The 13,897-nt window shown below is 47.8% G+C and overlaps 1 protein-coding gene across 1 annotated transcript; it reads right to left on the bottom strand.

Annotated features, from left to right (window-relative positions):
* Positions 1-8,703: 8,703 nt before the first annotated feature.
* On the bottom strand, positions 8,704-13,112 carry NKX2-6 (NK2 homeobox 6). Its single transcript, XM_052645442.1, has 2 exons — positions 12,836-13,112; positions 8,704-9,329 (listed from the first exon to the last, which is right to left on the bottom strand). Exons 1-2 carry the CDS (start codon positions 13,110-13,112, stop codon positions 8,704-8,706), a joined length of 903 nt encoding a protein of 300 aa, XP_052501402.1.
* Between the last annotated feature and the right edge of the window lie 785 nt (positions 13,113-13,897).

A 13,897-nucleotide genomic window follows, 5' to 3' on the forward strand; every position in this document is an offset into this window, starting at 1 on the left:
CTCCCACATTGCTGCAGATTCTTTACTATCCGAGCCACCAGGGAACCCCCTAATCTTCCTTAATACTTTAAGTTGACCTACAGGAGAGTGGCCAGGATTAAACAGAGGGATTCTTTTTCACCATGGCCATATCCCCTGGCTGACAGAAATTCTTAGGGTCCCTGATGTCAGAGATTAGATGATCCCTACCAGGAGTCAGATTTCTACCCACATATAGGGGGACTTTCTTCCAGTTCCCAAGGAGCCAGGTCAGAGCCCAACTCTTTAATGCAGACTTTGTGGGGCCATGCAAGGAAGCCAGACAGCAACCATTCCCTCATTTGTTCAATCAACAAACAGTATTGAGCCCCTTCTCCATGACAGGCACAGGGTGTATTAGAAGCACACGAGGGTCTGAGGCAGACCTGAGGCTGATTGTTTAGATGGGAAAACAGACAGAGAGTAAATGCATTATGATAGGGAGGTCCAAGATGCTCTAGGAGCAGGTCCTGGGAGATCTGAGCTACAGAGAATCTCCAGGGTAGGTGCCAGAGGGCCCAGCGAAGGACAGGAAACAGAGGCCACCACAAGAAAGGTTCTCGAATCATCCTACCCGCTCCTTCTCCCACTGAGTCCTAAAGTCTGTTCTTTATGTCTCTCTCTGTCTCCTTTGCTGCCCTGCACGTGTATGCCTATGGCCGATTCACATTTGATGCATGGCAAAAACCATCACAATATTGTAAAGTAATTATCCTCTGATTAAAGTAAATGAAAAAAAGAAAGAAAGAAAGGCTCACCTTTGGCCCACTGAAGTCCTAATTTCGGATTCCAATTTCCTGGGCCCTAGGGTTTCAGGCAATTAAGCTGGGCCTGTGACGGGAGGAAGCAAAAACTACTGATGTCTGCATGGGAAGGAAGCAGGTCTGACCAGCTTATGAGGACGGCCCCAGAGGGACTAAGTCAGAAAGCGCTCTGAGGTCTGTAGCCAAACTGCGGGTATATCAGCTTTTCCTCCAGTGGAATCTGGACTGTGTCACTAAGACCACATTCTTCTATCAGGATGACTGGGGTGGGGGGTCGGGAGGGCTTGCGAGAGTCTAAACAGAGAAAAAGGAAGGCAGAGGGACTTCCCACGGAGCTTTCTCTCCCCAGGTGGGGGGAGGTGGGAATGAGGAGAAACAGCTCAGTCTGAATTCTCTCTGTTCTCAGGAGCTGGCCACTGAAAACACGAATCAGCCTCTCTGGGGGCACAGTCAGAGGAAAATGCAGACAAATGTGGGCAAGGGGATGCCACAGTCAGAGCACTCAAATATTCTGTCTGCTCACAAGTGCCTGAAAAGGCAGTTATATCTGTCCATCCACCTCCCACCTCTCTGGCGTCTTGTGTTTTTTTGCGTACTCAGTCACATCAGTTTTACCTGATTCTTTGCGACCCCATGGCCTGTAGCATACCAGGCTCCTCTGTTTCCAGAAGGATTTGGAAACAGGGGAGTTGGAAAATGGGATTTCCAAGGCAAGAATACTGGAGTGGGATCTTCCCGACCTAGGAATTGAACCTGCATCTCTTATCTCTCCTGCATCAGCAGGTGGGGTCTTTACCACTAGCACCACCTGAAAAGCCAGCATTGCTTGCTCACAAGTGCCAAAAAGGCAGTTATGTCTCTCCATCCACATCCTACCTCTCTTACTTCATATTCATCCCCTCTGGATGCTTTACAAAACATCCTTTTAAGCTTTTTTTTTTTTCCAGGAAATAAAGAAAACAGTGTTATTTAACAGTCACCTGATTTGTGTGAGGACGTGAACTCCTTGTTGAGCACTCAGTGGAAGTAACCTAGGACCAGGGGAGGAGTCTGGGGTCTAGTCCCAGTTCTGTCACTAACTTCAAGGGTGGCTGTCATCTTTCTGACCCTCGGACTCTTTCTCTGCAAATGGGAACAGTAAAATGCTCTGCCTTGGATGGAGGTGGTGCGTACACAGTGAACTCATACAAAAGGTAAAATGTTGTTGTTATATAGGTAGAAGGGCTTCCCAGGTGGCACAGTGGTAAAGAATCCACCTGGCAGTGGAAGAGACTCAAGAGATGCCACTTCAATCCCTGGGTTGGAAAGATCCCCTGGAGAAAGAAATGGCAACTCACTCCAGTGTTCTTGCCTGGAAAATACCATGAACAGAAGGGACTGGCGGGCTGCTGCCCATGGGGCTGCAAAGAGCCAGACACGACTGAACAACTGAACACACACACACACACACACACACAGAAATCTGTATGCAGATGGATCCTTGCTTTATAAAGCATAACAGTTCTTAGAAGCCAGGACCAATTCCAGCTGGAGAATACAGCAGCCATACCTGTGAGTAAAGACTGCTAGCAGTATCCTGTGTCTATAGCAACCAGCTGGTTGCATTTTCAGTAAGTAATATATTGAGGCACGTACATTCAATGGGGATATAATGTAGCATGAGAAAGAGCACACTTAAATTCCACCCAACCTCACAGATAAATCTCACAAACATCAAGTTGAAAAAAAGAATCAAGTAACTAAAGAACGCATGCTAACTAAAAATGGAACTACTATATATGACCCAGTAATTCCATTACTGGGCATATACTCTGAGAAAACCATAATTCAAAAAGATACATGCACCCCCAGTGTTTCATTGCAGCACTATTTACAATAGCCAGGACATGGAAGCAACCTGAATGTCCTTCAACAGAGGAATGGATAAAGAAGATGTGGTACGTATATACAATGGAATGTTACTAGGCTATAAAAAGAAATGGATGGACCTAGAGTCTGTCCCACAGAGTGAAGTAAGTCAGAAAGAGAAAACAAATATATATCAACGCATTCAGGTGAAATCTAGAAAAATGGTACGTGTGTGCTGTCTCTTCAGTCATGTCCAACTCTGTGCAACCCTATGGACCATAGCCCGCCAGGCTCCTCTGTCCGTGGGATTCTCGAGGCAAGAATACCAGAGTGGATTGCAATGCCCTCCTCCAGGGGATCTTCCCGACCCTCTGTCTCTTTCGCCTCCTGCATTGGCAGGTGGGTTCTTTACCACTAGCGCCACCTGGGAAGTCTAAGTAGCTCTTAGAAAAATGGTACAGATGAACCTATTTGCAGGGCAGAAACAGAGATGCAGACATAGAGAATGGATGTGTGAATGGGAGGGCGGAGGGGGGCAGGATGAATTGAGAGATTGGGATTGATGCATATACACTGCCATGTGCAAAATAGCAAGCTAGTGGGACTCTGCAGTATAGTGCAGGGAGCTCAGCTCCATTCTCTGTGATGACCTAGAGGTGTGGGGTGGAGGTCCTAGAGGGATGGGATGTAAATATACTTAGAGCTGATTCACTTCCTTATATAGTGAATATACAAAGAATACAAAATATATAAGCCAATATATTTTATAGTGAATATAAAAGCCAACACAACACTGTAAAACAACTATGCCCCAGTCAAACAAAATAATACATGTACTATGAATCTATTTAAGCAACATCTATAACCAGGCAAAATTAAACCATATTGTTGAGGGATGTTTCCATATGAGTAAATCCGTAAAGAGAAGCCTATGAATTATTATCACAGAAGTCAGAATAGCTGGTATCTCCTTTGGGGAAGGAAGGAGGGAAGAGGTCTGAATTCTTGGAGGGCTTTGGCGAGAAGCTACTGGGAGCTGGCATCCCCTGTTTCTTGACTAGGGAAGGTCTACATTTGTGTTTGTTTTGCAGTAATTACGTTGTGTGTGTATGTTATATGTAGTCTTCTGGATATATGATCTAACCTACAATTAAAAAAAAACAATAAAAAGCATTTGAATCAATAAAGAACCACTACAAATTAGAATAATAACCTCAGAGATCTACCTCCTTGATTTTATAAAGAGGCTGAAGCCCATAGAGGACACAAGACTTGCTCAAGTTCACCTAGCGTGTCTGCAGAAGATATACCTAGTCACACTGCAGAGAATGAAGTCCAACAACTCCTAACTCGGATCCTCCATCATCTTCCGTCTCTCTGAAGAGACGTCTTTCTGGATGGTGGGATTTGGGAGCACAGCTATTACGCCTGGGAGTTAGTTCCCTTGTTTTGTGAAAAAGCAAAAGGGCCAAGTTAGTGGACTGATATGGTGAAGACCTAGTATGAACTCTGATGAGTACAAACACTTTTTTAAAGGATTAACATATTTATTTATTAATTTAAAACTGTTAAACACAATACATGTTAATATATTATCCCAAACAAACAAACAAACAAAAACAGTTAAGAAGAGTGGCGTTGTTTCACATTTTTGCAAATTTCTCCAACATTTGGTTGAATAGAAGATGGCTAGATATTCATATCTGTGTACTTGGTCTGTGGCGATACATTGTTTTAATAAGTGTGTGAAAAAAAATCTGTGCTCACATAGATACGTAGTTGTAAGAAGAAGCAGTGTTTTAATAACGTTTTCAAACAAGTATGGATATTCTTTTTTTACATTAAGATTTTTTTTAATTGGGGTATAGCTGCTTTACAGTGTTGTGTTAGTTTCTGCTGTACAGCAAAGCGGAATCAGCTACACATCTATATACATATCCTCTCTTTTTTGGATTTCCTTCCCATTTAGGCCATAGAGCGCTGAGCAGAGCTTCCTGCGCTATACAGTAGGTTCTCACTAGTTATCTGTTTCATATGTAGTATCGATAGTGTATATATATATATATATCAATCCCAGTCTCCCAATTCATTCCACCCTCTTCTCCCTTGCTGTCGATACGTCTGTTCTCTATGTCTGTGTCTGTATTTCTGCTTTCCGGATAGGATCATCTATACCACTTTTCTAGATTCCATATATATGTGTTAATATACAATATTTGTTTTTCTCTTTCTGACCCAATTCACTCTGTGTGACAGAGTTAGGTCCATCCACATCTCTACAAATGACTCAATTTCATTCCTTTTTATGGCTGAGTAATTATAACCACTTTCAAATGGAATCTTTAAAGCTTTAAATATGCTCCTCCATGTTTTTGGAGAAGGAAATGGCAACCCCGTCCAGTACTCTTGCCTGAAAATCCCATGGATGGAGGAGCCTGGTAGGCTGCAGTCCATGGGGTTGCAAAGAGTTGGACACAACTGAGCGCCTTCACTTCACTTCACTTCTGCATGTTTTATCTTCATAAAGACAAAATTATGGAAAAAAAAATACCAGAAATCTCTGGCCACCCTGAGGTCTACAGTTTGACTCATGCTCCATCAGATTTGCAGATAGTATCAAATGAAGCTGGCTTCAAGGGCCAGGGTGGGGGCTGGGGGGAGGAAGGACAGGGAGCCAGGAAGTCTGCAATTTTATTGACTTATCCACCTGGCCTAGGTGAGACCCTAGCCCTGGGACGGTCAGGAAAGGAACCTCTGCTATCTCTCTGAGAGCTTTTTTGTTTTGTTTAGAGGTCAATTACTTCCCATTTGGGAAACTTGTGAACATTAAGAGGTGACTGGAGTGACGGGACTGAATGATGCAGATAAGACACTGATTGCTTACAGAGCGGCTCCCTGGTGAAAGCCTGCCTTGGATAAGCTGCTCTGGGTAAGACACACAAAAAGGGGCAGCTTTCAGTGTGAAAGAGAGATTACAGGATGGAAGATGGGCAGCTGATGGGGGTGGGCTTGATGAGCTGAGAGAGGGATGTGTTTTAAAGTGATCCTGACAGGATCACTTAAAGTAGGGAGATGGGAACAGAGAATTTTCCTTTGCTCTCCTTTCCGTTTGGAAAGAAATCTTAGTGTCCTGTGAAGCTCAAATTTCCAAGCTCTTATCTAAGGGAAAAAATCACACGGGTTGCACATGGATGAGGTTTTGTTATGGGTTTTGCTTGTTTGCTGGGGCCAGTGAATATGCTTGCTACAGTAATCCAGACAGCAAAACAGAAAATGTCCCAGGTCAGTGGAGTATCTTAGGTGTCTGTGAAAACAAGACCCACTCCTGCCTCCCGCTCTCCTTCAGCCAATTGAATGCACTTTACAGAGTCCCAGAAGCTGGCCTTGAACTGCACCTCCCACTACTAGGAAATATGAGTCAAGCTTTGGTAAGTGCTTTACTTTTCTTCATCCCTAAGTCTTAGGCCTTCGTCAGTAAGCAGTGTCTTTTCCCCAGTCACCAGGCGAATCCACCTCCTCTAAGCACCTTCTCTAAGCATCCCAGCTCACACGGGATTTTCATTCTTTCTAGAGAGCTTACTGTCTGCCCTTGACATGCAGCATATCCCACCTTGTATTTTTAGATGCCTTGCTCATGTTAGTCTCTGGCATGCAACTAGATAATAAATTCCTTAAGGGCAGCAGCCAAATCTTATTTTCTCTTGTGTTCCATGTTCAGCGATGAGTGAAATACTAATGATTGAACTAAGCCCCCGTCCTCTTCCCTTGCAGACTTTACCACAGCCATCGCTCTCCCTCTGGGTGTTTCCATGTGGCACAAAGTCTGAAGGGTGCTGGGAGGCAAGGTCTATTCAGAACAACACACTGCTGTACTAATAAACTAATACAACATTGTATTGGGTTGGCCAAAAATTCCCATACAATCTTACAAACATTTTGGCCAACCTAATAAATCAACTATATATCCAGAAAAGAAAGAAGTGGAAAGAATAACACCTGTCTGGTAACCACTCCTTGGGTTGCAAGAGAGTGGAGGGTGAAGAAAATAGCATTTATTAATTTTCTACGCTGTACCAAGTACTTTGCTAGATCCATACAAGGATGACTTATATTTCTAGGTAAGAAATTTACCCAAAGAAGAACAACAAAAGAGTCTTAAAAATTAACACATAGTAGTCTAGAATCTGATCTCAGGGAAATTTAATACAACTTGTTGGCCAGAGGGATGGTTGCTCAGTGGCAGTACTGAATTTAACTCAACTGTCATAAATCTAAGGCCAGTGTCCAATAGTAACTTTTCCTCTTGTAAGGAATAACTCCTGTCCCCAAAGTGAAAGAAGAATGACAACACTCTGACAGATTTCACATAATGGTGATTTTAATTGTAGTTGCTCTCTTTTTTAGTTTTAGCTTAATTGACCAAGGAGTACTTATTGAGAGTTCCTAATTTAAAATATACAGACATACTTTTTAATCCCAGGCATATAAGACTGACACAGGGTGGTTTCTAAACATGCTTTTATTAACAGATTTTTATGGAGAAATAAAAGAGAAAAGGGATGGAAGCAAAAAGAAGAACATGTAAGGAAATTCTAGGAAAGAGAAATATGAGTAATTACACTTGTTTTTAACTTACACATAAACTTTAAGAGATACAAGCTCTCAGTAGTCAGGCATAGTTTACATAGTACCAAGCAGTCCGTGTTTTCCACACTGGTAAAAGACACACACACACACACACACACACACACACACAACTAGGGAAAATTCAGAAATGAGAAAATGCAGGGCTGGTACAATTTAAATATTAGAATTTATTAAATAATAGAAGTTAACTTTTGACAAGTTAGTGGTCCAGGGAATGAAAATGCATACTTTTTCATTGTCTTAGGAAAAAAAAAAGATATCCAAGAAAAAAAGAAATGAGTCTGCTTTTCCTACTAATACATACCAAACACAACTTATTTGATACCCATGTCCCCATTAATAAAATGAGTTTGTTTTCAGTCTTCAGTGAGCACAGTTTCAAACGTATTTGTGCCTGGGGGAGTTATAATTTCCCCTAAAGTTCAGGTTTGCTGCCCATTATGTTAGGACAACTGGAAGCTCCTTACGTGATGGGAAGTTTAGAAGCCCGCTACCTTCTGAAAGAAAATCTATAGGAGCAGGCTGGGAAAGCGGTGGCGAGAGGTAACCCCTCCAAGAGCTGTGTGCAAGTTTTGTCTCTCTAGGGAATTCGCTGTGTACTGAAGACTAGAACTTACTGGGTTTCATTTTTACTTTAATTCTAAGCTCTTTAGCAGATATCGAGAAGCGGATAAATCCTAATGGGATATACACAAGACAAACGCACAGACACATATATTTAGGCTGCGCTGAAAACAGGAGATAAGATGCACTTACAGTGAGGGAAGACCTGCAGAGTGGTGGATACCTTCTAGAGAACAACTGTGGCTCCAGAAAAAAGCGCTCGGCTAGATTAACACTGAGTCCCAGGGAATGTAGCCCTGGAAGGGGGTGCTCCGCGCAGACTAACCCCCACAGGAGCATGTGTCTCGCACAAGTCTTTGCTCCCCGATCCTCCTCTTCCAGGCTCTTCATCCCTCTCCCCTGGTTCGTCTCATTTTCTCCTTCTTTCCCCGCCTGTTGCCTTTAATTGAGGGGTCGAGACCCTCTACAACAGCCCCATCATCTCGCCATCCTCCGGGGCTGCCGCACACAAATAAAAGAGCCTCGCAGCCCCTGGGTTTGAAGCCTGAAAAGTCTCCTGCCTCAGTACTACTCTGACCCCCGAAACTGTCAGCCACCCTCGGCTTTTCCCCTTCCCCGGTGTCGCTGGGTGGGCGGCTGGCGGAGGCCAGGCTTTGTGTCTTTTGGGGGGAGATCGCCCCCAAGGCCTTCAGCTGGATGGCTGCTCGGGGGCAATTCGCAATCCCAGACACCGCTCGGGAGAGAAGTGCCATCGGGTCGCCTGCTTCCTCCTCAGCGGCGGTCCCTCATCCCGGCCGCGACCGGACAGCGCGGAGGCGGGACTGAGCCCCTGGTCAGGGTGGCATATTCGAGAAAAGACGCCTCACCAGGCCCTGACACCCTGCAGCGTGGCGGGCAGAGGGCTCTGCGGGCTGGCGCTCGGCCCACCTGCGCCGAAGCCCGAACTGGCCTGGGGGACTGGGGGCGCGGGACCCGGGGGTGCGCCCGCGTAGCCGCCGCCGTAGCCGGCACAGTAGGGAGCGCCCGCGTAGTGGCCGTAGCAGGAATAGGGCGCCGCTGCCGCCCCGTAGGGGCCCGGGAAAGCGGGAGCGCTGGGTCCCAGGCAGGGCTTGCCATCGCGCACCAGCACGGGCACCGCCACCCGGCGCGGCGCTAGGGGGTGGCCCGCCAGTTCCAGGGACTTGTCCTGGCGCTGTCTCTTGCACTTGTAACGTCGGTTCTGGAACCAGATCTTGACCTGCGTCGACGTGAGCTGCAGCGCGCTAGCCAGATGCTCGCGTTCCGGGGCTGACAGGTACCGTTGCTGCTTGAAACGCCGCTCCAGCGCCAACACCTGCGCCTGCGAGAAGAGCACGCGCGGCTTCCGCCGGGGCCGTGCAGTGGGATGCTCCGCGCCGTCCCCGCGCGCGCCGCCACCGCTGTCCCCTTCGCAGCGCTCAGGCACCCGGGTCCCACCGCCAGGGAACGAGGCTCCGCAGAGGACGGACTCTAAAAGCACAGGAAAGAACACGGTCAGCGTCAGCCTAAGGCTCACCGGAGCGATTTTTCCAAGGGACGCCCCTCCTCCCTGGTAGCCTTCTCCTTGCGCCCCGGTCTCTTCTTTCTGCTCACCCCCTCACCCCGTCCCATGTCGCTCTAAATGTTCCTTTCCCCCAAGCTGTCTCTTTCGTACCTGTGGTGATGATTGGTGTGATCCCATGGACTGTAGCCCATCAGGCCCCTCTGTCCATGGGATTTCTCCGGGCAAGAATACTGGAGTGGATTGACATTTCCCTCTCCAGGGGGATCTTCTGGATCCAGGGGTTGAACTCAGGTCTCCTGCATTGCAGGCGGATTCTTTACCGACGCAGCCACCAGGGAAGCATAAGGTAAGTTGTGACTCTCTGTGTTTCTCAGTGTACAGCCGATTCCTCAAAGGTAGACTCTTGATCAAGACTCTAAGCTTCATTTTCTTCTTAGAATGCCTGTATCTGAGCTGTTCACTTTGACTGCAATTCTCAAATGTGGGTAAGTTTGGGGAAACATTTGCTGCCAGTCTATTAGATAGAGATTAACTTTAGATTGCTCATAGTGGAGAAAGAGAGAGAGCCTGGTTAGCCATTTGTGGCCCCTGCTTCTAGCGCAAGTGCTGGGGGGCTCCAGTGCTACCCACCTTTACTGGCATCTTTGCTTCTTTTGTCATCAAGGGACCCATCCCATGTTTCTCGAGCACGATGCTTTGTAATCCAAATTAACAAAACAAAATAATTTTTGGCTCCTGATTCTTGGCTCAGAAACTAAGGTTCTCTTTGCAGATATATAAATTTGAGATTCACATTTGGCTTTTTTTTTTTTTTTTTTAATGGGCTTTTTCCTCTTTGGGACCTCCCTGGCAAGCAGGTGGCATTGGCTCCTCCCTGACTTCCTATTTGGAAGAGGCAGAGCTCCCTGAATATCACCCCAGGGCAGCTGTGCCTAGCCCGCCAAAATGCAAGCTTCCTTTCCTTTTAATTGTACATCTCTCCTATTTTGGCAAAGCTCTGTTTTTACCCAAGGATAAGAAGGGAGGCTTCCCAGGTGGCTCAGTGGTTAAAAGTCTGCCTGCATTGCTTGCTAGTGCAAGAAATGTAAGAGACTTGGTTTCTATCCCTGGGTCAGGAAGATTCCCCTGGAGAAGGAAATGGCAACCCACTCCAGTATTCTTGCCTGGAGAATCCCATGGACAGAGGCGCCTGGCAGCTGACAGTCCATGGGGCTGAAAAGAGTCAGACACAACTGAGTGACAGAGCAAGAACAAGCAGGGAGGCAGTGCTAAGTTTTCATGAAATTCTTGAGAGGAGAAAGCCGGGATGTGGAGTGATGCATGTGCGTGGTGAGGTAGAGCAGGATGCTCCGAATTAGAGCCAGTGCTGTCGGAACCGACTCAAATCCACAGCCAGCTGGCATAGTCTCCTGCGGGATGGAACTGTTTGGCACTTCAGATTGAGGAAACAAGACCTTCCTTCAGCAAAGCCTGTGTTCAGACAAACTGAGAACATCTCTCCCCGCAAAGAGGAAAAATATTGAGAAGGATTTGTTTTCTTAGCAAATCAGAATGTAACTACTGGCCTTCAGTGACTCCGTGGAGCCAGCAAGACCCCATTTGGGAGTTGCTGACCACTCAGGCCGAGGGGCTTCAGGCCATCTCAATCCCTCCCGGTCACAGTTTGGAGTCCGTGTCACCCTGTGTCCCTGAAAGCAAGATGGGGATGGAGGAGGAGCACAGAGTCCCCCAGGAGTGTCTCTTCCACCTGTGATCAGTGGCTGCCATGGCCCCTGGGCTTAGATCCCAGAGCCGGGCAGGCCCCTTCTCATTGTCACTGCCCCAGGTGCGGCAGCAGAGGAGGAGTGCCCTGCAGTGTCTTCAGCTGCAAGGTGACAGCAAGAGTCAGAGGAGTGTGACCCTTCTCCAGCAAAGCCGAAATGAAAGGTCAGTTGGCTGAGCAGCACTGGGGGAGTTGAGGGCTTAGAGTCTGCTGCAGAATATTCACAGGTTTCTCTAAGAACACAACAAAGTATACTTTTCTCCAGGCTGCTGGCTGTTGTTGTGTTGTGGTTCAGTCACATTGTGTCTGACTCTTTTCCACCCCATGGACTGCAGCACTCCAGGCTTCTCTGTCCTTCAGTATCTCTCAGAGTTTGCTCAGACTCCACTGAACACATGATGGTATCCAACCATCTCATCATCTGTCATCCCCTTCTCCACCTGCCCTCAGTCTTTCCCAGCATCAGGGTGTTTTCCAATGAGTTGACTGTTCACATCAGGTGGCCAGAGTATTGGGGTTTCAGCTTCAGCATCAATCCTTCCAGTGAATATCCAGGGTTGATTTCCTTTAGGATTGACTGGTTTGATCTCCTTGCAGTCCAAGGGACTCTCGAGTCTTCTAACTTCAAACCAGCATCTTTATTTTCTTCATGTGGTTAGTTTGAGGCTCAAATAGAGTGGCTGTGACATAGGAGACCTGACCTGGGAGGATCATCCTGGAGCCCCCAGATCTGCATGAAGGCTGAGAACTGAGATGCAGAGTTTGGCAAGACGAAGAGTGGCTTTTTCATCCCTGAGACTGTTGAGTCTCCCCTGCCAAAGCTTCCCAGATGGCAAGAGCCAACCCATCACAAGCCCTGTCCACCTCTTCCCTTCCTGAAGCTGGACGCAGATTCCCTGGGTCTGTCTGCCAATGCACAGGTTGTGCCTTTGGAGACCAGATGCTGAGACTCTGCTGGAATCATCTGTCTCCCAGAGCAGCTAAAGCTCGAGCTGCCCTTACTGAGCTGCAGTCAGAGGAACTACTGGGCTGGCCTCTCAGCAAGCCCCAAGAAAAGATTGGGCTGGCACTGATCCCAGAGCCTAACAGAGTTTCCTCTCCCAAAGCTCCCCGCTGCTTTGATGGCTACACTTTTGGCAGATGGTCTAGGGTAGAGAGAGACTAGGAGATGGCAGGAAAAGCTGGTGGTGATGAAGCACAGCTAAAATACTGCAGAGGGTTTTGCTGTAAGAAAGAAGCTATGCTCTGTGATGACCTAGAGGGGTAGGATGGGAGGGAGGTTGAAGAGAGAGGGGATATATGTATACTTATGACAGATTAACTGTTGTTGTATGGCAGAAATCAACACAACACTGTAAAGTAATAATCCTCTAATTAAAAATAAATTTTATAAAAGGAAGAGAAACTGGAATTTCTGGGAACTGCCTCAGTGAGTAGAGGGGGAATGTGTTTCTGGGAATCATGTAGGATGGGCTGTGGAAATCGTGAGCCGCCGAGATTCAGGACCTTATTTTCGGTAAGATGTCTGGAGGGGATGGTAGAGGGGGCTGAGAGCCCAGTCCTTCTGACTCTTCGAGTGAAGAAAAATGGGGCTAGCCCTAGGGGCCGGGAAGACCAGAAGATGAGTGTCACCCACAAACGCCAATTGGTAATGATCTAACCCCACTCCTTGGTCTCCCTGTAAGATCCAAGACCCCAGGTCGTACTCACCTGGCTCACCCACCGGTCTAGCATCCATCTCTGTGACTAACTCACAGGGATCCCCGGAAGGCTCCGACCCTTCCTGCCTTCTGTCTTCGCTGTCTGTGCTCCGGATGCTGGGGACCTCAGACCCTCGCTGTTCTGGGACCCGTCGCAGGTACTGAAAGTTTTCCGGGCTCCTCGGTGTTCTCTGGAGTTGCAAGGCATCCGGGCTGAGATGCTCACGCTCCAGGCTCAGAATGTCATTGACCGAAAAGGGAGTGGAGGTGACGGGGTTCAGTAACATCCCAAAGGCGGAGGGGCCGGGGCTGGGGCGTCCCTGGTCCGCACAGAGCGGAGCGCCCAGAGCTTTCCGTTTTGTCGCTGCAGACCCCGCAGACCCAAAATCTGCGACAGACGCCCAGCGTCCCGGATTGCTCCTTCCCTCTGGACCATCCCTGCCAGACGATTGACCCGGAGAACTGAGTGACAAAACCTTGGAACCCCATTGGTTCCTGCAGAATCCACGTGTTAACTTAGCATCTTCCCCGCCCGCCAACCGCCCACCCGCCGCAGTCCTTTCTTCTCTGCTCTCCTAATTTCTCGCCAACCTCCAGCCACTTTCCGGAAGGTCTGGGTTCTCAAAAACAAGGAAAAGGGGAGAGAGAGTGCGCGCGACTCGCGTGTAACGTGATTACATTACAAACCAGAGCTTCCGAAGTCAACCATGAGTCCCTCGGGACTCTCCTAGAAAGTGTGCGGAGATAGGGGTGGAACCCTTGCTCTGCAACCCGAGTCGGTCCCTCGCGACCTGGCTGGAAAACTCTTGAGAGAGACCTCTGGGCGCGCGTAGGATTGGAGCTGAACGCGGGAGTCTTGGTGCGCGCACCGTCGCAGCCAAAAGGCTGGGAGCTCCTTCCAGGGAGCAGAAGCTGGACCCTGGAGGAGTGAGTCTTGACCCTCCACGGCCAAGACTGATGTGGAACTGTCTCATTTATAGCTGAGTCGGGTGCGGGAAACAGAGATCTGCCACTTCCCAGGAGGCACCTCTCAGCCCTGGAACTAAGAAAGGCTTTAGGAGCTATGCCGAGG

Source organism: Budorcas taxicolor, chromosome 8, assembly GCF_023091745.1.
Source record: "Budorcas taxicolor isolate Tak-1 chromosome 8, Takin1.1, whole genome shotgun sequence".
Taxonomy (NCBI): domain Eukaryota; kingdom Metazoa; phylum Chordata; class Mammalia; order Artiodactyla; family Bovidae; genus Budorcas; species Budorcas taxicolor.

What these genes read in the sequence shown, in the direction of transcription:
- NKX2-6 (XM_052645442.1), bottom strand. Translation starts at nt 13,112, where the DNA reads ATGTTACTGAACCCCGTCACCTCCACTCCCTTTTCGGTCAATGACATT. An exon ending in TAGACCGGTGGGTGAGCCAG is followed by an intron (nt 9,330 to 12,835) that starts GTGAGTACGACC and finishes CTGTGCTTTTAG; the next exon opens with AGTCCGTCCTCTGCGGAGCC.